Below are 22599 nucleotides of genomic sequence, written 5' to 3'. Positions count from 1 at the left end.
TTGCAGTACCTTGGTGGAATAACAGGTGTGCGACAGCTGTCAATGATAGTAAAGCGGCTTACCTTAGGTTTAAACAAAATCCAACTCTCGATAATTACATAAATTTTAAAAGAGTTCAAGCTGTTAAAAAGTTAGTAATTAAGCAAGTAAGACAACAGGGGTGGCAGGAATTTTGTTCCAAATTTAATAGATTAACACCAATTTCCACTGTTTGGCAAAATATGAGAAAACTAAATTCAAAACATCGTCAAAATCATTTTAAAGATATATCATGGGTCAATGATTTTTTACGCAAATATACTCCTGATTTTGTACACTCACCTTTTGATGACAAACAGTTTAATTCTGTTAATTCATGCCCAAAATTTCTCACTGACCCATTCTCAATTGATGAAATATCCAGTGCAGTAAAATCTAGAAAAGATACAGCTAGTGGCCTTGATCGCTTAACATACAATATGTTTCGATTGCTGAATAAAATAAACCTTACTAAACTCTTACAAATTTTTAACGATTTATGGAAGGACTGTATTATCCCACCAGAATGGAAAATGGATTGTTTGATTCCAGTAATTAAACCCGGTAAAGATCCTACAAATTTCGACTCCTATAGACCTATAACATTGACGTCCTGTGCAGGCAAATTATTCGAACAATTAATTAAACAGCGTTTAGAGTTCTTTATTGAAAGTAATAGTATATTACCATCGAATCAATTTGGTTTTCGCCGTGGATATTCAACGCGCGAAAGTTTAGCGAACTTCTATGTCGACCTTAGTACTGCTTTGAATAACGATGAATATGTTCTATCTGTTTTTTTAGATGTCGTAGGAGCTTTTAACAATGTAAATTTAACAGTTCTATCTTCGATTTTATCCTCATTTCTTCCAATGAAACTTATCGAATGGATTTATAATTTTCTTAGTAATAGAGAAGTGTATGTTAAAGTAAATAGTAAATTAATAGGACCTAGGTTAAGCTCTAAAGGAGTATGTCAAGGTGGTATTCTAAGCCCGCTACTATATATTTTATATATCTATAAACTTAATTCAATTTTAGGAAACAGTGTGAACAACTTGCAATTTGCCGATGATTTATTAATTTATATAAAAGGAAAGAATATTATTGATATGCAATTAGTGTTAAATGAGTCATTAAAAAGACTTGAGAAATATTTTTCTCTTCTTTCCCTCGATATTAGTTTAACCAAAAGTAAAGTAGTTGTTTTTCATCAAGTTCATAAATATGTTCCATTAATGAATATTATATATAATAATCAAACTCTTCCAACAGACTGTAGCGTTAAATTTCTGGGGGTAATTTTTCATCAAAATTTAAAATGGGATCTATACGTTGATTGCTTAGTAGATCGTGCTTTAAGAGCCACTAATATAATAAGATCTGTAATTGGTCGTAACTGGGGAGCTGATCCTAAAATTATCCTTTTACTTTACAAATCTCTTGTTAGAAGTAATTTTGATTACGCTTTCTTTTGTTATGCCTCAGAACATAAATTAGTAGAAAAACTCGAAAAAATTCAAAATATGAATTTAAGACTTATTTTAGGTGCTATGTATACTTCTCCAATTATCTCAATGCAAGTAGAATGTAATTTGCCTCCTATCCTTCTTCGTTTCGAATACCTAAAACTCAAATTTCTCTTCAAAGTTTTTTCAGTTTCCAATAACCCACTCATACTCAAATTATTAAATTGCCCCATTTCTATGTTTTTGAATAAAACTATTGTCAATGATTTGAATTTACGAGATGAATATAACATCTATAGTAGTAAGATACTTCCTTGTTATAATGGCCTTTATGAGAGTAAGTTCTGTAAGATCAAAATTGTTATACGTAAAGACATAAAAGAAAAGCACGATATGTATGAGACTTTATCAGAATTTATTGACTACAGGCAGATATATACAGATGGTTCCAAAAATGCACTTAGCACTTCAGTGGCTTTTTACGATTTGTCAAATAGATTTGGTCACGGTTATAAAATTTCAACTTTGGCTAGTATTTACACAGCAGAAGCAAAAGCTATATTTTTAGCATTAGAATACATAGAAAAACAGGTACTATATTCGAAATGGATTATAATTACAGATAGTATGAGTGTTCTTATGGCATTAAAAAATAACACATTCATTTCATCATCAAACTACTTAATTCAAGAAATTCGTAATAAATATTATCATCTCTGTACTATATATGGAAAAGATATTATCTTCATCTGGACCCCTTCACATATTGGAGTGTTTGGGAATGAACAAGTAGACACTTTGGCTAAAATTATTAATTCAAGTGCTGCTCGTGTTCAAGATTTACCCCTTTGTTACTCAGATTGTAGTATTGGAATACATAAAATCGTTACAACTAAATGGGAGGAGCATTGGACTCAAATATTACAGACTAAAGGCAAATGGTACCGCAAAATTAATTGGCGTATTGGAAAACCGTGGTTTTGCAAAGGAAAGGACACAAACAGAAAATTTTACACCAATATTTGTAGATTACGAATCGGCCACGGACATTTCAACGAACACCTGCACCGAATGGGCATGATCGCTTCCCCATCATGCACATGGTGTAACTCAAATACAGCCCAATCTCTACATCACCTTTTTTTTGATTGCTCTGAATTTGTCATTCAAAGACACATTATGTTTGACGAACTTAGGATTATCTTCAAAAAACCCGAAAATATCCCGCACTCAATCCCGCTTCTCTTAAGATTTCCTTCTTGTTTCAAAGCTATTTTCACTTATATTACTACAACATTCAAGGAGCTATAAGAATACTTTTATTGAATTACAAGACAATGATTTTTTATAATTATTTATTTTTAATTTGATAAATCCACTGGTTTAAGAAAACTCAAGAAAAGATATTTATGAAAATGTACTTACCGGATTTGACAAATGAAATATTGAAGATTATGACAATAATTGAAGCGACATTAGAAAAATAAAATTCCAGACAAATTATCTTTTTGAAGACTAGGCAGCATGGTCTCCGACCTTAGCCTGTTCCAAACGGAACAAACGTACTAAAAAAAAAAAAAAAAAAAACAAATAAAAACATTACCTACTTTTTTTAATGTTACTTTTTTCCATTTTTCTTACAATATTTATTTATTCTATTTAAAAAATTGAAATTTTAATTGCCATGTACATGAATGATAAATAGATTAAGCCTTAAACATATTATATAAAAGAGATATCTATAGATTGACCAAATGGCTTCCGGGCCGTCTACTATTACGACCGGTGATCACACTGTGTTGGTCCTCGATGGTGGTTTCTCCTCGCAGCTCTCATGCCACGTTGGCACCACCGCTGATGGTGACCCGCTGTGGAGCGCCCGCTTCTTGCAAACACATCCAGAGGAAGTAGTTAACACGCATTTGGATTTCCTACGAGCCGGTGCCGACATTATCATGACCAATACTTACCAGGCGTCCATCGACGGTTTTGTAAAATACCTCGGCATTACTCCAGAAGAAGGCTATGCTCTCATACAACGGGCTGTAGAATTGGCAAAACGTGCCCGTGATACATACATGGAAGAATGTCAAAACAATGTCGAGAAAAGCCCTTTGATCGCTGGGTCGGTAGGTCCGTATGGAGCTCACTTACATGATGGATCCGAATATGACGGTAGTTACGCGGATAAAATAGCGCCAAAGACATTACGAGAGTGGCATACCCCTCGGATTAAGGCTCTAATTGAAGCAGGAGTTGATTTATTGGCCTTTGAAACTATTCCATGTCAAAAAGAAGCAGAGGTGTTGGTGGATATGTTAAATGACTACCCACAAATCAACGCTTGGCTCTCGTTTAGCTGTAAAGATGACAAGAGCCTTGCTCATGGAGAAGATTTCCAAGAAGTGGCAAAGAAATGTTGGGACTCTGATCCTAACCGTTTGGTGGCGGTTGGTGTTAATTGCTGCTCTCCATTGATTGTGGCAAAGTTATTTAAAGGTATCAATGATAATAGGAAACATGCAGCGATACCACTCATAACCTACCCCAACTCAGGGGAGAAGTACAACCCTCAGTTGGGATGGATAGACAGAGACAAGTGTGTGGCCCTGGAGAGTTTTGTTCACGAATGGCTAGACTTGGGTGTTAGGTATGTGGGAGGCTGTTGTAGAACTTATGGAGCTGATATATCTTGCATCCGCACACAGGCCACGAGCTGGTGTGAACGCAAGAAATTTAATGCATCATATTCTGAATGTCCTATGTAGGGACATTTTATTTAATATTTTAACAATTGATATTTTAGTCAAACTGGTTATTTAATTGCTGTCAGGTTAAATTTACTTATATTAACAGGCAAAGGAAATGTTTCATTATTATATAGAATTTGGGCCCAGTTCTATTCTTCTATATGCACTTTTATATAAAAAAGAGCAAATCTAAAACACATTCAAATATTCACTCTATCTATCTGATACAATTCTTACAATTTTTCTTTGTTTTTTAGCACAAAATATGTTTGAATTTAACATTAACAACTCGACTTCTATTCTACCTATAATCTTAACAATTTTCTGAGAATAAGGACCCAATATGAAACATATCCTTTACCAAGTAGCCTAAACAGTACACACATAATTTGAAGTAAATGTTCAAGGGATATGTAACATGTTACTTTAGCCTTAATAAAGTAATTGATGTCCATTATATATTTTAAACAATAATCAACTGCAACAGCCTCTTATATTTGATAGTTGACTTGGAAAGGTGCATTTATCAAACATTGCATGCTCCAGCATATTAGTTATACATTATTAAATTGGATCAATTGTGCTATATGTGCTGGATACACTGCCTCAATCTCCTAGGCATGTCTGCTTGACTGAATCTCGATTAAAAATGAAATCCTAAAAAAATTTATCACTGTTATATTGTTATAGAATATTATATTAAAAAAAATCCCTATACTCTTCCTAGAAATAAGTGGTGCTCTCAATCATACATCGTTTAATAAGGCTCATAGTGTTTGGTGCGAAAGTGATTAAGCTTCAACCATAGAGATAAAGACTGCTTGTTCATGCATTTCAGAAAGTATTTGGCTTGTCTGTTAGAAAGAAACAGAATGATGACAAAATAAAAAACTTGTTAAGGCAGAATGAGGACCTTAGAGAAAAAAATTTGAAATTAACACTTGAAATATCAAAACTAAAGAAAGATATGGGCAAGGTGTGTATAATTTGTATTTTATGATAAGTATATACCACAGAATCACAAAACCTGACTGCTAACAAGATAATTAAATTAAAATATACTCTCCTAACATACCCTATAGCATTTTCAGTCTTACAACGAATCTACCAGCACCTCATCAAAATCTATGAAACTATATTATTAAGCTACCTATAGACTATGTTGCGCCAAAGAAATAGAAATCATACCCTTCTTTCTTTTAGCAGTCGGATAAAAAGAAAATTATATATTATTAATTTCGTCCTTAGAAGTATTGAATAATATTATATGCTGAATGCTCTTAGCCTATATTTAAATTCAGTCGATAAAGCTAACTAGATAGACACAACCATATAAAGATATATTTTTACATGTACATACTCTGTACATTATAGCATAATGCGAATGACAGCTAACAATTTTTAGTGCAACTTTTATTGAGCATATTCCTTTCTAAAAGACCAGCGACATCTGCAATTTCTCTAATGTTACAGTTGCCTATAGGCGGCAGAACCTTTCTTGCATCAGGTGAGACCGTACCATACCCGTTTGCTCCGTGTTTTTAAAAAAAATCTCTATTGTCTATATACATAATTGTATAACTGAATGGTTCTTACGATTTAATTTTAACAACGTGATTGAAAAATTGACACAAACAAAACAATCGTGGTATGAATCTGACGGTTATGCATATTATTTTAAATTGATTAAGATTTTCGAGGTCAAAATCAATGTAACTAATACTTTCTTACAATCAATTATTTAGTCAAGTGTTTCTTACGAATTAGTACTTTTTTTGTCATCTTATGTCACCCGTGCCATGCTATAGCGGACGGAGTATAACTTGGGCTTCACTATGTTATCAGGATTGAATTATATTATTGTATGTACTTTATAATCAGTGTTTTATTTGTTTTGTCAATTGTGGGTGGATCGCTTTGTCTATCAATGTTTGTATGATGTAGTAATTTGCCCTTGAAACCATGTCGATCTCAAGAAAATAATAGCTAAGTAGCTATATTTAGTTTTTTTTTTAAATGGATGATAATGGAATGGTAACCCCACTCACGCTATCGGTATACACCGGCGGGGCACCAGTGAAGAATGATAGGTGAGAATGATGCAGGTCAGTTAGCCCATCGTGACGAATTCAACAAGAATTGTTCACAATGATTTCCAGGGGGAACCACGTGGAGGTCTACCTAATAAGGTATATTCCTAGCAATGGGGCTATCAAACTCCATTGCTAACAATCCTTTTCCTATATTAGGTTGTCTATAGAGATACTTGTTATAGATATCTAAGCGCGATTTATTGTACTTATATTTTTTTTAAATATATATAAACATAAATATAACAACTAAGAGGATCAATATGAAATATATACACTTAAAAAAAAATAGAGAATTAAAAACCTCCTCCATTTCGAAGTTGGTCATTCAATCGTAATCAAAATTAACAGCGAAATATCTCAAAATGAATTATTAAAATCGGTTCAGAGCTGATGAACATATCGCGTAACAAAATGTATAAACTAATTGAAAACCGCCTCGTTTGAAAGACCCTTAAACACTGAACAAAAATGAAAATATTTTGCTTGATAATAAATTCATTTTTTACCGATTTCAAAAAAGAGTGAAGTTCCCAATCTGCTTATATTTTCTCATAAGTTTGTCATTTATAAACTAATTTGGATTCCGCTGTCGGTATACGCTCGCGGGATACTAGTGAAAAATTATAAGTATAGATAAAGTCAGAACAGTTGGTCAAACGTGACAAATTTGTTAGGAATTATCGACGATGGTTTCCAGGCCTCGCGAAGGTGGGCCTAAAAGGATTTTTTTTTTATGCAACTTAGAATGGTAAACAAGCTGACGGTCCACCTGATGGAAAGTGGTAACCGTCGCCTATAGACATGAGCAGTACCATGGACATAACAGAGTATACTGTTTCGCCCATGATATCCCCCATGCGTTGCCATTCCTGAGGACTCAGGTGTTATTCCTCTGTACCCTGTAAATTTACGCCACATCCCACCCTTCAAACCGAAACACAGCCATGCAAACACAACAGCTTCACGGTAGAAACACGAATGGGACAGAGGTACACAAGCAATCGACTTTTATACAAAGTCTCCCTCTAGTACTGGTAGTCGTATGTTAAATGAGATTTCTTAAGCCTCTTTATCCATTTACAGATTAACATACAAACATTTTGGTAGGAACTGATCAATTTGTGCATCGACAACACCAACTGTGCTAGATATTTATCTATACTTCTTAAAAATATCGCCTACCTACCTAGTAAAAAGTTTCGTCAACTATCCATTTACGTAATTTAATTTTTTAATTTATTTAGTAGATGTTCCTTTATGTTCTTAGCTATTAATAATTTTTAGACGCATCATATAATATTTTTTTAATAAACAGTTAATTTTAGGAATAACGTTAGTTTTTGAGGGTATCTTGCGCTTCTTTGTGTTTGTTCTTTTGCTTCTGTGAACATGTGTTTATTTAGTTTAACAAATATACCCGCTTCAACTATAGCACCTCTTAGTCCTTGTGCAAGTATAACAATACATGGTATGGGCGTTCATGCTATGGGTGTCAGAGTATATTTTGCAGTGGCCATGGTGTTGTACATAGAATTATATCAGCATAGAAGTCACAGAATATTCTACCTTTCCAATCGAAGTGTTCATACCTACAAGCACAACTATTTGGCGGCAAAAATAGTGGAACAGAAGTTTATTATGCAGACTACTTGTAAAAGAAGATATGATAAAAATGTTACACTGGCATTTGTCTATTTGTCTGTAAATATTTATTTACAATTTGTGCACCTTCTTTTTAAATATATATATGGCCGTAGCTGGGGAGGGAGGGAGAGGGGCAATGGCCTACCTTAAAAGGCCCAATACCCAACCTTAAAATGAAAGGCCCCAAGAAAATTAGTCAGATTCGCTTTTTCCAAGTCACTTAGTTATGGCTTCTGCCCTACCAAAAAGTTTTTTTGCCCCACCTTAAAATTGGGTCTAGTTATGGCCCTGAATATATGTTACCTTTTCTGATGAAACAATTTCATATAATTTTTCATACGCTTAGTTGAAAGACGACAAATTCTCGGACTACCTCACGTTAATGAGAGAGAGAGACGCTCGGTACACGCTGTACTTCGAAAATCTAGGGCTCCAGTTGAAGCTAAAGGAATTGGACGGCAGTTCGTACCCTGTAGATGATGCATACGGCGACCCGGTAGTACTGAGGATAGCTCTCGATCGGTGCAGGTAATGAGTATGAACGGTAGACTCTACTTAATTAATTATTTAATAGTGTTTATCATCACCGGAGTGTTAGTCATAAATTTTAAACAAATAAATGAACATATTTGTGTCGATGACTTCAAGATTTTAACTCACGACCAATATAATACCTACTTATTACTGGAACGGAACTAGCATCTGGCCAGATCGCTTTAAATAAATACATATATAACTGAGAACCTAAGTAGGACTTTAGAAGTATTTAATTCATTCGTGTTTCTACCGTGAAGCAGTTGTGTTTGCATGGCTGTGTTTCAGTTTGAAAGGTGAGATATGGCAGTGAAATTACAGGGTACAGAGGCATAACACCTCAAGAATGGCGACGCATGGGGCGTATCATGAGCGAAACAGCATACTCTATTATGTCAGAGGCATATCTAGAGGCAACAGTTACTACTTTCCATCAGGTGGGCCGTCAGCATGTTTGTCATTCTTAATAGCATAAAAAAGAGATAAAACAAAAAATCGTTTTTAGAGAACAATTATCGACAACACAAATTGATTTAAAGAAGATGACGGAAGAGTATGCCGACACAGTCCCCAGACGAGAGTATGACATTTTAACAGCCAAAAACTACGATTGCACTAAACAGGTAGAAGCCTTGAATGCAGAATTACAAGCTATCCAAGATACACACAAGCGTGTTCTCAGTAAGTGGCAATATATGAGTATCTACTACAGGACATACATGTCACACTACCTATTTGTATGAAAAACTCAAGAAGTGTACTAGATAGTAACTCTGGATGTGAGAGGATGCGAAGTATGCCTGATTCGAATTATTTTGAGTGTCACCTGATGTTCCTTATGTGGTCTCTTATTACTAAAGCGTTGTATACGTAAACAAGTAGGAAAAGATAGTTAAATAAATATTTTTTCTAATGACAACGATATTTTAACGATATTAATGGACGATATCGGAATGGTAACCCCGCTTGCATTATCAGTATACACTTGTATCGGTGAGTAATTATAGGTAAGGATGAAAACAAAGGGCCTACCATATGTTTTTCAAAATTTCGAAGTTGAACAAAACACAATTTTGAATTTGGAGTACATGATATAATAATATATACCGTTTAAAAGTATTAAAATATCGGTCCTTTGGACTTTTATGGTAGGATTTATGGGAACGAAATGTAAAACTTTACTTACTGGGCCGATTTCGGTGTGAATAAAACGAACGAACGCGAAATGGAATCCGAAAATTCGAAATCTACATTGTTTCTTTCTTGCAATAGCACTAAAAAAAGGACTTGAGGAGGAGCTGATGGAGACACGAGAGCGTTGCAGAGAGCTGGAGCGCGCCGGCACGCCGCGTCCCCAGTGGGAACTCTGCGCTGATTTCATCGGTGGCGGTAGAGATAGGTTCGTTGTAAAGTTTAAAAAATCCTGAAATATCTTCTTAAATATCACGCTCCAGTAGATTTGTTGTAACCTTTGTAATATTTCAACTACGCTTAGACTATACAGGCATAATAACTCCTGGTTATGACTGACTCTCCCGTTTTTTTTTTCTAATCGTGTTTGCTGTTGGCCGTGGATGGCCTTTACAGCTTCACCAAACGCGTATGCAGGAGCGAGTGCAGACGGCACTCCAAGCCCGTGAGAGGGGAGCGACAGAGATATCGGCTCTTACTTATGGACTGCGGCGTACGCCCAAGAGGGTGGCTCGGACCTCGTCTTAGGCCACCGCACTTCGACCCCCGTCAAGGGACGGCGAAGGGTCGGTACGTCGTGATGGGTGGGAACTCGGAGTCGTAGGGATGCGCTCGGGCGCAAACCTGATCGCGCGCGGATCATATGTCGCGTGGAGTCTTCGTCCCCGCCGGCGGGGACGGTATATCTGCGGGAGTTCTTAACGAAGATTCCACAGTAGGGAGGGAGGACTAACTCGCCCGTATAACTGCTACTCAACATATATATAACTTATTTGGAACAGCGTGTTATTATTTGATATGAATTGTTTAACTTTAATGTAATAGATGGTGGCAGTTGGCCAGTGGACTGTCTTCGCGAGACATGCTGAGAGTCCTGCTGAAAGAACTTGGACCTGCTGCGGAGAGCGAACAATTGGAACATTTCGATGGATTTGTAAGTTCATTGTATATATTTCCCTTTTGTTTAACCTAATGACCATAAACGATTTAGTATTTACAGGTATTCATAATTTACTAGTAACATTTCATATTAGTTCCGTGTGTATCCCGGTATAGAATGGACTACCCCTTTCATCTTCTTCGACACCGTGGGTGTCGTAAGAGGCGCCTAAAGGATGGCGGAGGATGGGAAGCAGCGTCCCCCTTAAAAGAACTTTAAAAGCCTAACTGCTGTTGCTAATCCGCCTATCAAGGGAGAGGCTTATGTTCAGCAGTGGACAGGTAAAGGCTGATATGATAATGATTTATTGCACAATTTTGCACAAACTTTAATGCACAATAAAATTCTGTTACCAAATGGGCCCAGCCAGGTTCTACATTTAAAGAAATATTTTATGTTAAAATTTATATACCTGTGTTTCGGATGAGATGGCAGTGAAATTAGAAGTTATGGAAGCATTATTGCTACTTTTCAGTGTTTATCAAATGGTCAACTTCTCCACAATTTCAAGTGTACACTTTTCTCGTGTACAGGGTACAGACCCTGTAATTCCTCCATACTTGCGACATGAGGGCAAGGTTCGCAACCTCCGACTGTCAAGGAGGGAAGTCAGCGTCATCATCAACGACATCTGGCTAGGCAAGATGGAGCACGGTCAGGACATGTCCATGCAGGACTACGTCACCAATTATTTTGAAGACAGGCTAGTATATAGACGAACAGTTTTAGATTTCTCCATCCACTTCTTCGAATAAATGTAAAGAATTAAAAAAGTCCGGTCAATACTCCAGATATCTGTTCACCATGTTTCAGTGCTAGATTTGGGGAAGGGAAGGGCAATCGATTCAATCAGCGCCGGGAGTCATGCATTAGTAAATAGATGCAGTTAATACGACGCTATTATTTTTGACTGAACAGTGGGAAAATAGCCCAGAGGCACCAGGTAGGCTAAAGTCAATTCTAACAAATTTCATCAAAACGATTTCAATCGTATAAATCAAATACAAGTACTTTCAATTTTTAATTTAGCACTGATATTCAAAAATATGTCTACTACTGTTCATCAGAAATAAATAGGTAGATTTACATTATACAGCCATATACGTTAACATTAACCGCTTACCATCAGGTAGGCCGTATTTGTTGTTTGCCACCTCAGTTGTATAAAAAAATACGTAATCTTTTATTGCAAAATTTATGCAAGACATCCTATGTACTTGTAATATAATTACAGGTACCAGCAACCATCAGTTCGAGCAGAATGGGCGTACAACTTGTGCGCAGGCGCTGAACAAATGCTAGACGAGCCGCAGGTAAAGTTGTTCTGGGGCGTGCTGCACGGCCACCTGAGCGAGCGCATCTACTGGAGCCACCGCGCGCAGTGGCAGAACCTCAAGGACTTGCTCTACAAACACAGCAAGGATGGAGAGGTATGAAGTTATCGTCACATGTTTAACACTCCATGAATTCAATATATACAGGGGAAGAGATTATTAGTAATAAGATTAGCGGCCTCAATGCCAGCAATATACAACATCAGGTCGACCTCCACACTATCGCCCCTGGAAATCATCACAGTTATTCGTTATTAAATTTGTCACGATGAGCCAATAGACCTACCTTCATTCTCACTTATCGCCTTTTTCTGATGCCCCGCTCGCGTATATCAACAAAGCAGGCAGGGTTAGTATTCCCTTATCATTCATAAAAACAAATCTCGCTTGAACTACCGAATGGGAGGATCCATAGCGATGGGGAGGAGACTCACCACTACAAGACGCATTGAAATACCTCTACCACATTCCTCTATTGGTAATTGTTGATGTCAATAATTTGGTAATGCGAATCGCTAAGGAATAGAATACACTTCCTGCTTCTTTGTTTCTGAGTAAATACAATCTGGAACTCTTCAAGACGATGGTGAATAAGTATTTTCTGGATAAGAGTGCTTCTAGATCTTATCATCACTTGTCATCTGGTAAGATTAGATCTAGCGTAAACTTAAAAAATCAACTGTCTATTTTCTCACAGACAATTACTGCGGAGGAATTTGAAAAAATTGCAAAAGTGACGTTTCCTTTGAAGAGTGAGGTCGATATCAAAAATCTGATGGATGTGGTGAGGAAACAGCTGAAGCTCAAGATTGCCAGCAACGAAATCAACTTGGACAAGTTGTTTTTGGAGGTACATGTACTTACTATTACTATCATCACACAATGAAATAAAGAGTCCAAAGTTCTAAATAAAACATTTTCATAAATTTTCCAATTTAAATATTTGAAATTAGAGTCTACAATTTCACAACTTTAGACACAACAAGGGACCCACTTGCCAAAAATCATCCATTCGTCAGAGTTTTTTAAGTTAGATTTGACTCATTACGTTCAATAGATTATACTGAAGACGTAAATATAAAATATTACCACCTAGTATTACATTACATTACATGTATGGTTTATGTGATACTATGCTATCACCAACACCAAAAGTATCTTGCAGAACGAGGAAGGTTTCGACCGCGTGGAGTTTGCCCGGGAGTTGTACCGGCAGCGTCAGTTAGCACAGGTGAGTTATCGGAAACAGACTTTATACGAAATCGGTCACAGTTATTATTTCAGCCATGTAGTTCGCTTGCTTTGTACCGTTCGACTTGAAAAGCGAAATTACTGGATACCTAGGTAAGTTTCAAGTAATTCATTTCATAAGAGTCAGCAACGCTTTATATCATCGCGTGTTTTTTTTTTATTTCCTTCTATTCTTGCTTAATCTACATGCAAAATTTAAACATTTAGGTACCTCGTAAAATAGTAGTTATATCATTTATGTACACGCAAAATTAATAAGCCTCTAAAACCTGTCACTTCTTCAGGATAAATACATCCGCGAAGTGGTCAACGAGCTGGGCGGGAAACATGGCGCCAACAAAACTGTCACGGTGGAAAATGTCAAACGAGCATTCGCAATAGTCGACCCCGCCATTGGTAACCAAATTGTCAACTTTTTTAATATCTTCCAATACACGGCACTTTTTGACTTGATATGAAAAAATAGCAGACATGATAGGTTTTTAGCATTAGTTAGACCGATTTGAAAAAAAAAAAACTAATGCATAGCTTAGCCTATAGGCGAGTAGTTTGCACACGCGCCTAATGTGGCCATATTTAAGTGTCTGGAATGGACCCCACACCACAGGTGACTAAATATTTCCTTCATCAGATGTTTTTTCAAAACTATAGATAGTTTGGGGAGGAAAAACAATTACGGAGACTAGTAGCTCCATTGCCAGCAACATACCCTCTCAGGTCAATCTACACGTGATTCCTCCAATAATCTTGGTTCATTCTTGATGAATTCGTTACCATTGGTCAAGTGACCTGTTTCATTGTCACATATCATCATTCACTGGTACCCCGCCATCATATATTGATAGCGTAGGCAGGATTACTATTCAATTATTATACCTTAAAATAAATAAAATTTTGGGAGACTTTGTACAAAAATCGATTGCTTGGGTATCTCTGTTCCATTCGTGTTTCTACCGTGAAGCAGTTGTGTTTGCATGGCTGTGTTTCGGTTTGAAGGGTGGGATATGGCGTGAATTTACTGGATACAGAGGAATAACATCCGAGTCCTTAGGAATGGCAACGCATGGGGGGTATCATGGGCGAAACAGTATACTCTATTATATCCATGGTACTGCTCATGTCTATAGGCGACGGTTACCACTTTCCATCAAGTGGGCCGTCAGTTTGTTTGCCATTCTAAGTTGTATAAAAAAAATACTATACGATATATAAAAGTAGTGCATCATAAGGGATACCATGGGCATCACAATGTACTCGCATTGGGTGGGTCGTTCGCTTCTTTGACCTTTTATGTTGGGTAGTCCGCTTGTTTGACTTTCTAAATATCATAAAATAGCAAATTCTAATATTTGTGTAAAGACCATATCCGTATGGAGCGCTACATCCGCTGGGCATTCTCGGACCAGACGTCGGAGCTGAAGAGCATCTGCCCTCTGCCGCTGCGGACCGTGGCGGCCCGGCTCGCCGCCGGCGACATCGAGCGCGTCGGACCGCGCTACCGCGGCACGCATAGGCGGAACATTTATAAATAGACATATTTCTACTCTATTATCATTGGCATATTTAACATTATTTTCTGGACTGTTAAAAAGACGCAAAAACGTACTCCCTCCAGATATCTTGGGATAATTCTGGAAGGGCATAGCCCATCCAGCTCACTTCTCTATAACTTACCCTTTTACTATCATAAATGTGAGTTCGTGAGATGTGGAGATGGATGTTTGTTACAGTTTTAGGTACAAAACTAAACTAATTCGAATTAAATTCAGTATACTAATAGATTATATCCCAACTTGACATATACGATACTTTATATTATGTAATGATTCACGCAAGCGAAGTAATAATCATTTTAATTGCTGAGTACCTTAAATTAGATACTTAATACGATCTGCTTGAAATAGTATCATGCATCCATTACAGCCAGTAATTTGTTAATCTACTTCATGAATTATGCTGTAGTTGTATAGTAATAAATATATATAAGACACGACAATTGTTTTTTCTATCATCCAAAAATTTTATTTTTAAAAATTTTGATACCTAAGTTGTCTCCTTTTTTAGTTTATCTAATATTCAAAATTCAGAGCGTATACACAAAAGTTAAGGTACTATGTATTTTGTAGAGTATTTTTATTTTTTTTCAAAAAACAAAGATTTCAATATCTTTGTCTCATTATGATTTTACTTTTCTTTTTATTATCTACTAGCGGCCCGTCCCGTCTTCGCACGGGTGGACATTTTTACAACATTTTACATTTTTATCCGATCCTACCTAATTAAATTGACTAAGTTATTTATATTTTTTTATTTATAATTATTTGGATAAGAATTCAAACAGAAGTATGAATAACATGGTGTAATTTTGGTCGGTATTTCTATCAACTTTTAAAATGTAAAAAGTGATCATTGTGACATAACGATAATAGTTGGACATATAGTATCGCGAATTTTTTTGTAGTTATTAATATTTTCTTCAATATTGTAGAACATATTTTTGTTCTATCACCAATAGTTTCCGCAGCGCACGTGACGAAAGATATTTTATAGCATTTTTTTTACACCTTGAGTTACGTTACTAAAGTTTTAGTAAGGATCCCTAATCTTTTCTAGCAATAAATATAGCCTATGTTACTCAGGGTGAATGTAGTTTTGTAATGGTGAAAGAATTTTTGAAATCGGCAAAGTAGTTTTTGAGTTTATTCATTACAAACATACCACACAAAAATACAAATCTTTCCTCTTTATAATGTGATGTAGATAAGTACTACGCTCCGCTATATACCTATGCCCGCACTAATGAATGACTGATAGGCAGCATGATCTCCGACCTTAGCCTGTTCCACAACGGAACAAACGTACTAAAAAAAAATGAATGACTGACTAACGCCCATAAACAGGTGTCAGTGAAGTCAACAGACTGCTGTCAAAACAAACACATGTTAAGGTGTCTAATTTAAACTTTTTGTTTAGATTACTTTATCTTGTTTAAATTTTCTTTTAAAGTATCATAATTAAATTTATTAATAAATATAATGGGTGACATAATAGATAATGAAGAAATTGACAGGGACACTGTGGAATCAAAGGATTTAGAACAGATTTTTAATGAAAAATACACCTTGTTATGTGAAACCGCTGTAACTCTCAAAAAGTCGTATTTAAACAAGTTATCTGGCATTAAGTAAGTACCAAATTAATTAAAATAGTTTTTTCAGACTTAATATGAATTGCTTATATTACTTAAATACAAAATAACCTAAAAAGCATGAGCAGTAGTTTTTTTTTTAAGGTAAGAAAATAGAATGATAACTTCGCCTACACTGTTATTATACGCTGGCGGGGTACCAGTGAATGAAGATAGATGAAATTAGGTCAGTTGACCTATTGTAATGATTTTATCCGAAATTATCTACAATGGTTTTATATAGGTGCAGTAAATAATGTAAAGTCAAACTACTAAACCACTAGGACACCACAATATAATAAATACTTAATCCTTAGGGGGGAAAGGGATTGTTAGTAATGGAGACTGAGAATCCCATTGCTAGCAATATACTCAACCAGATCGACCTTCTCACGGTTCTCCTTGGAAACTATCATGGTTAATTTCTGATGAATTCATCATGATGGGCTAACTGTTTTCATTCATATCTATCACCCTTCACTGGTTCCCCGCCAGTGTATACCGATAGCACAGGCAGGGCTACCATACCATTTTCACCCATCAAAAAAAATACTTAATCCATTTCAGATCATTACAATTTGCTGTTGGTTTATCTGACAACAGTATTGAAGTATATCAGTTGAACAACACATCACTATCCCGAGTTTGCCGGCTTAGTGGCCATCAAAAAGCACTTACTGAAGTGGTGTTTAGCCCTAAGGAAGATCACATCTTGTATTCGGCTGGTCAAGATGGATTATTGAAAATGTGGGATACAAGGACCAGTGGCAGCTGTGTCCAGGAATATAAAGGTTTTTATAAGTTAATTTTTATTGTTGCGCACTTCCTGTGCCCACAAATTTGTCTGTGACAGGGATAAATATTTATTTATTTTACACTTTATTGCACTAAGTAAAAAAAATATATAGTAAATATTAATGAGAAGTGATACTGACAAAAGACAACCTTATCACTAAGTAATCTCTTTCAGACAACTTTATAGTAGAGGACATTGAGAAAAGATAAAGGGTAGCACACTATTATATACATACACATATTTAATGGCAGACATACAACAGAGAGAAGAGAGAGCACAGGAAATAGTACTAAAGGAAGAGGTAGTAGGATTTAACATATCTTCTCCCATTCTCCTCCTCTCTTCTCATCAAACAGCCTTCATACAATTAGTATACATAATATTTAAGATAGAATAAGATTTGCTATTTTTTATCCTGGTCAATTAATATATCCCTGATATTTTTTTTATACAAGCTGACGATACACATAATGGATAGTGGTATCCGTCGCCTATAGACATGAGCAGTACCATGGACATAACAGACTGATACATGGATATTGTCACAGATTATAAATATGTTAGTGCTTACTTTATAACACTTAGTTTTAATTATTAGATGACGATGAACCCATAAAACCATACGACTGCATGGACATTTCGTGTAATGGACGAGTTCTTTGTGCTGGCAGTCAGCTGGTGCAGGACGATGCATATCTTGTGTTTTGGGATCAGAGAAAGAGCAGTCCACTTGGAGGATACTGGAATTCACATACAGATGATATTTCTCAGGTATAGTTCTATTATTTTATGTCATATGCTGTAAAAATCCATATATAAAAGTCTTTTACATTGGGGGGGAGGGAGGAGGACAGATACTGTTTGTATTATTATTATTAAAATAGTACTGTTACATATACTTTGTATGGACAGACATGATTGCATGCTGTCAATGTACACTCCTCCCTTCTCTGCTACACTATCCACAGCCACACAGACATGTTAATCTACCATCCACACTCCTCAAGAACTACCAGCTAAAGAGTGCCAGATACAAAATTTTTCAGGCCATACATTACTAACGCCTGTACATTGTACAAATTACACTGAATGGGGGGAAGGGATTGTTAGTAATGGGTTTAACAATGGGCTAGCAATACACCCTATCAAGTCGACCTCTGCGTGGTCCCCCCTAGAAAACATGGTGGTTAATTCTAGTGGAATTCATCACAATTGGCTAACTGACCTGCTTTCATCGTCATCTATCATTCCACACTGGTGCTTCGACAACGAATACCGATAGCACAGGCGGGGTTGCTATTCCATTATCACTCATTATAAATTACACTTAATTATGTAGGTATTATGTCTACTTTCATATACCTATTTGTTTAATAAACATACAAATATTTTTATTTATATCGATTTGTGCATACAGAGAGACGCTGTTGGATGGATTTTAATGAAATCTGGTATTTAAAATAGTAGCTGGCTTATACTCAAGGTTGTTATTACCCTGGAAATCAAATGCAAGACACTCTAAAGATGACTAGAATAGAGATGTGCACAACTACTGGTTAAAAATAAAAATACGAACCAATATCATGTCGTCATCATAATGTAGCTAATGAAACACTTGTATCTTAACCAATACTCTGAGCTATATTTTTTTTAATGGATGATAATAGAATGGTAACCCCACCCGCGCTATCGGTATACACCGGCGGGGCACCAGTGAAGGATGATAGGTGAGGATGAAGCAGGTCAGTTAGCCCATCGCGACGAATTCAACAAGAATTGTTCACGATGGTTTCCAGGGGGAACCACGTAGAGATTAACCTAATAGGGCATATTGCTAGCAGTGAGGCTGTCAAACTCCATTGCTAACAATCCTTTCCCTTCCGAGCTATATTAGAATGCCCTTGGTGTGTAATATACACTCCTCCTATACTAAAAACTATACTATATATATAAACAGTTACGATAATTTAAAAAAAAAAATTTCAGGTTAAATTCCACAAAGAAAAGACTGAAATATTAGCAACGGGCTCGTTAGATGGCCTCATAAATGTGTTCAACATTATGGAACAAAATGAAGATGATGCACTTGTGTACTCGCTGAATGTTGAGAACTCCATAGAGAAGATATCGTGGCTGGACGCGAGGCAGGTAGCGTGCGTCACACAGTCCAACGACCTGCAGGTGTGGGACAGTGAATCTGGTGACCAGATCAAGAGTTGCAGTAGAGATAAGATTGCTAAAAGTATCAAGGTATACTGTAATGACATTTCTTTTTTTTATATTATTTTAAGGGTTTTTACCTTCTTCAGGTATATCAATCCTATTGTACCCTGAACTGATTTCTCAAATAAAACTTTATCTACTTTCCCTAGACGCGGAAAGAGAAGAATTAATGGGCTTCAATAATTTACAGAGATGTTCAAAAATGTCTGGTTTAAGTTCAGCTAACATAGTTTGAATAAGACCAACATTCAATTTCTGTAATGACATTGTTAATATTTAATTACAATCATGAGTTATGTTTTTTAATTCTGTTTTAAGAATTTCATCATAACAATCTTTAATACATTCCACTGGTTCCACTGGTCATTTAATATAAGAGAATGAATAAATCCTACTATGCAATTATTGTGGAGAAGCCAGGATTTTGAGTTTTTTTTACAATTTTATTATTTATTGCATATTACTTCGTAGTGATTTCAGAAATAGGAAAACTATTGAAATGGGCTACTTTTAAATGGCGTAACAAGATTTAAAATACACCAGTTTTTTTTATATTGGTTACAGTTGTCACTTTTATGTTATCTTCATAGATCACACAGTGGTAAACGCAGTCAATGTTGCGTAATGCAAGAACAAGGGGGGAAAGGGATTGTTAGCAATGGAGTTTGACAGCCCCATTGCCAGCAATATGCCTTATTAAGTCGACCTCCACGTGGTTCCCCCTGGAAACCATCGTGAACAATTCTTGTTGAATTCGTCACGATGGGCTAACTGACCTGCTTCATCCTCACCTATCACCCCTCACTGGTGCCCCGCCGGTGTATACCGATAGCGCGGGTGGGGTAAATGCAAGAACAAACATATAGACAGACTGAACAAATTCCTAAAAACATATCATTTTGATTTCTATTGATCGTGTTACGATCGCTCATATGTTTTATCCTTTAAAATCTATATACAGACATTATTTCATTACACATTTGTTATGTTAGTAAGATATTGAGTTTGTTCACAGAGAAGTAAAGGCGATGACTGTTACTTGGTAGACACGTTCATGTCAGCAGACGACACACCACTCGTGTTGGCGGGCTCCTCTGCAGGGAATGGGTGAGTGTACCTAACCTATTTACTGGCATTGCCTATTTATCATATGCAGAAATTACACACAGACTACCAGAAAGAGACTTTATATTATACAAAAGTCGTTTGCTTGGGCACCTCTGTCCCATTTGTGTTTTTACCGTGAAGCATGGCTGTGTTTCGAATTGAAAAGTGGGATATGGCAGTGAATTTACAGGGTACAGAGGAATAACACCTGAGTCCTCAGGAATGGCAACGCATGGGGGGTATCATGGGCAAAACAGTATACTCTGTTATGTCCATAGTACTTCTCATGTCTATAGGCGACGGTTGCCATTCTAAATTGCATAAAAAATATATATAAATTTTAAATTAAATAAACACTAAAATTAGACTGTTTATACTTAGCATGTTTATTAATAGACTGTTTACTATAATTACTTTTATAATAAACAATTATTTGTATCAAATAAATGAATCCATTATGTGTTTAGAAACATATTACGATCAGCGAGAATAACGGAGAAGAAGCTACAGCCAAGCACGAACTTCACAGAAAACAAACAGATGGTCAGGTGCTGCTGGTACGACAAAGATGTAAGTGTCTATCCATCTGGTTCTCTATATCACCGCAAATAGTCCATTAGTAATGTGTACATACTTTTTCAATGTGTGAAAATGGAATGGTAAGTCCACCTGCAGTATCAATATACGCTGGCGGAGCACCAGTGAATTGATAGGTGTTCATAAACGCAGATCAATTGGCACATCGTGACGAATTCTAGAGGAATTAACCACAGTGGTTTACAGAGGGGTACATGGTACATGTGAAGATCGACCTGATAGGGTATATTACTAGCTGTAAGGCTTTTATACCTCCATTTTTAAAAGTGTTGTTTCTTTTTGTTGCTTTAATTGTGTAATTATCATAGGTGTTAAGTGTTGTGTTCACCTTAAATAAATTACTAACAATCATTGTCCCTCTATGTATATACATATATTTTTTATAATGTGGTTTTATACCCAAAATCATTGCAAATAAAATTGTTATTATTATGGATAATAGAATGCATAACCCCGCCTATAATAATATAAATGATATACACTGGCGGGGCGCCAGTGAGGAATAATAGGTAAAGATGAAAAGGCAGGAAAGTTAACCTATCGTGTTGAATACACCTGGAATTCTATCATCGTACGGCTCGCCATCGACAGGGAGTTCACCCTCATACCTTACAGCCTAAATGGTCGCGTACAAAGCGGTTTCGGAGATGTTTTCTCCCACGAACACTCAGGTTATGGAATGAGCTCCCTGCCGAGGTTTTCCCGAGAGACTACAGCATGGGGTTCTTCAAGAGGGGGGTAAAGAGGTTTCTTCAGGGTCGGCAACGCGCGCGTGTATACCTCTGGTATTGCAGGCGTTCATAGGCTACGGTAACCGCTTACCATCAGGTGGGCCGTAAGCTTGTTTGCCACCTTAGTGGTATAAAAAAAAATTTCAACACGACAATGTCCAGGGAGGACCACTTGGAGGTCAACCTGACAGGGTATAACGATATACGCTGACGGGGCACCAGTGAGAGATGATATGATGATATGAGGGATGATACGTGAGAATGAAAAGGCAGGTCAGTTAGCCCATCGTGATGAATACGCTTGGAATTCAGCACGATGGTTTCCAGGGGAGACCACGGGGAGGTCGACCTGTTAGGGTATATTGTTAGCAATGGGAGTGGTAATCCGCATTACTAACAATCCCCCCCTCCTTGTATATACATATTAGGACCTAGAATAATAAACAATTCGTTTCCTACTCCCCAGAGAGACATCCTGGTGACTACGGGAGAGTCGGGCATGATAAGCGTGTGGCAGGGCGCGCCAGCACCCACGCAGAACGGCGGCACCTCCCACAAGCTGACCAGCTCGCTCAGCAAACTACACGTGAACCGACATAAGCCATATTAAAACGCAATTAAAATTCAATCGTAATGCCTTTCATTTCTTAATTACCCACAATGTGTGCCACTGATAACTTTGCGTGTTGTTACATAAATATGTCACTAAAAATATTATATAAAAATAATTACGT

General features: G+C 36.6%; 2 protein-coding genes across 2 annotated transcripts; both read left to right on the top strand.

Moving 5' to 3' along the window:
* The first annotated feature begins 2895 nt into the window (after window positions 1-2895).
* LOC113521776 (translin-associated factor X-interacting protein 1-like) lies at window positions 2896-15212 on the top strand. The gene is made up of 12 exons (XM_026907430.3): window positions 2896-4195; window positions 5076-5213; window positions 8321-8502; window positions 9014-9189; window positions 9781-9907; window positions 10525-10633; window positions 11173-11342; window positions 11874-12069; window positions 12671-12823; window positions 13139-13204; window positions 13509-13620; window positions 14584-15212. Exons 1-12 carry the CDS (start codon window positions 3242-3244, stop codon window positions 14754-14756), a joined length of 2556 nt encoding a protein of 851 aa, XP_026763231.2. The 5' UTR covers window positions 2896-3241; the 3' UTR covers window positions 14757-15212.
* A 917-nt stretch (window positions 15213-16129) lies between these two features.
* On the top strand, window positions 16130-22493 carry LOC113521903 (WD repeat-containing protein 89). Its single transcript, XM_026907566.3, has 7 exons — window positions 16130-16408; window positions 16979-17202; window positions 17806-17978; window positions 19194-19457; window positions 20446-20537; window positions 21005-21107; window positions 22332-22493. The coding sequence occupies exons 1-7, from the start codon at window positions 16260-16262 to the stop codon at window positions 22473-22475; spliced, it is 1149 nt and encodes a 382-aa protein (XP_026763367.2). The 5' UTR covers window positions 16130-16259; the 3' UTR covers window positions 22476-22493.
* The last annotated feature ends 106 nt before the right edge of the window (window positions 22494-22599 follow it).

This window comes from Galleria mellonella, unplaced genomic scaffold, assembly GCF_026898425.1.
Source record: "Galleria mellonella isolate WM207_F2 unplaced genomic scaffold, CSIRO_AGI_GalMel_v1 utg63, whole genome shotgun sequence".
Classification (NCBI taxonomy): Eukaryota; Metazoa; Arthropoda; class Insecta; order Lepidoptera; family Pyralidae; genus Galleria; species Galleria mellonella.
Note: the sequence above shows the minus strand (reverse complement) of the source record. Positions and strands in the feature narration are given on the sequence as shown.

Bases quoted from the DNA above. Each gene is read 5' to 3' on its own strand.
- LOC113521776 (XM_026907430.3), top strand. From the start codon at position 3,242: ATGGCTTCCGGGCCGTCTACTATTACGACCGGTGATCACACTGTGTTG. The intron at 5,214-8,320 runs GTGTGTATAATT...TCATACGCTTAG, and splicing joins TAAAGAAAGATATGGGCAAG to TTGAAAGACGACAAATTCTC. The intron at 8,503-9,013 runs GTAATGAGTATG...AATCGTTTTTAG, and splicing joins ATAGCTCTCGATCGGTGCAG to AGAACAATTATCGACAACAC.
- LOC113521903 (XM_026907566.3), top strand. From the start codon at position 16,260: ATGGGTGACATAATAGATAATGAAGAAATTGACAGGGACACTGTGGAA. The intron at 16,409-16,978 runs GTAAGTACCAAA...AATCCATTTCAG, and splicing joins AACAAGTTATCTGGCATTAA to ATCATTACAATTTGCTGTTG. The intron at 19,458-20,445 runs GTATACTGTAAT...GTTTGTTCACAG, and splicing joins AGATTGCTAAAAGTATCAAG to AGAAGTAAAGGCGATGACTG.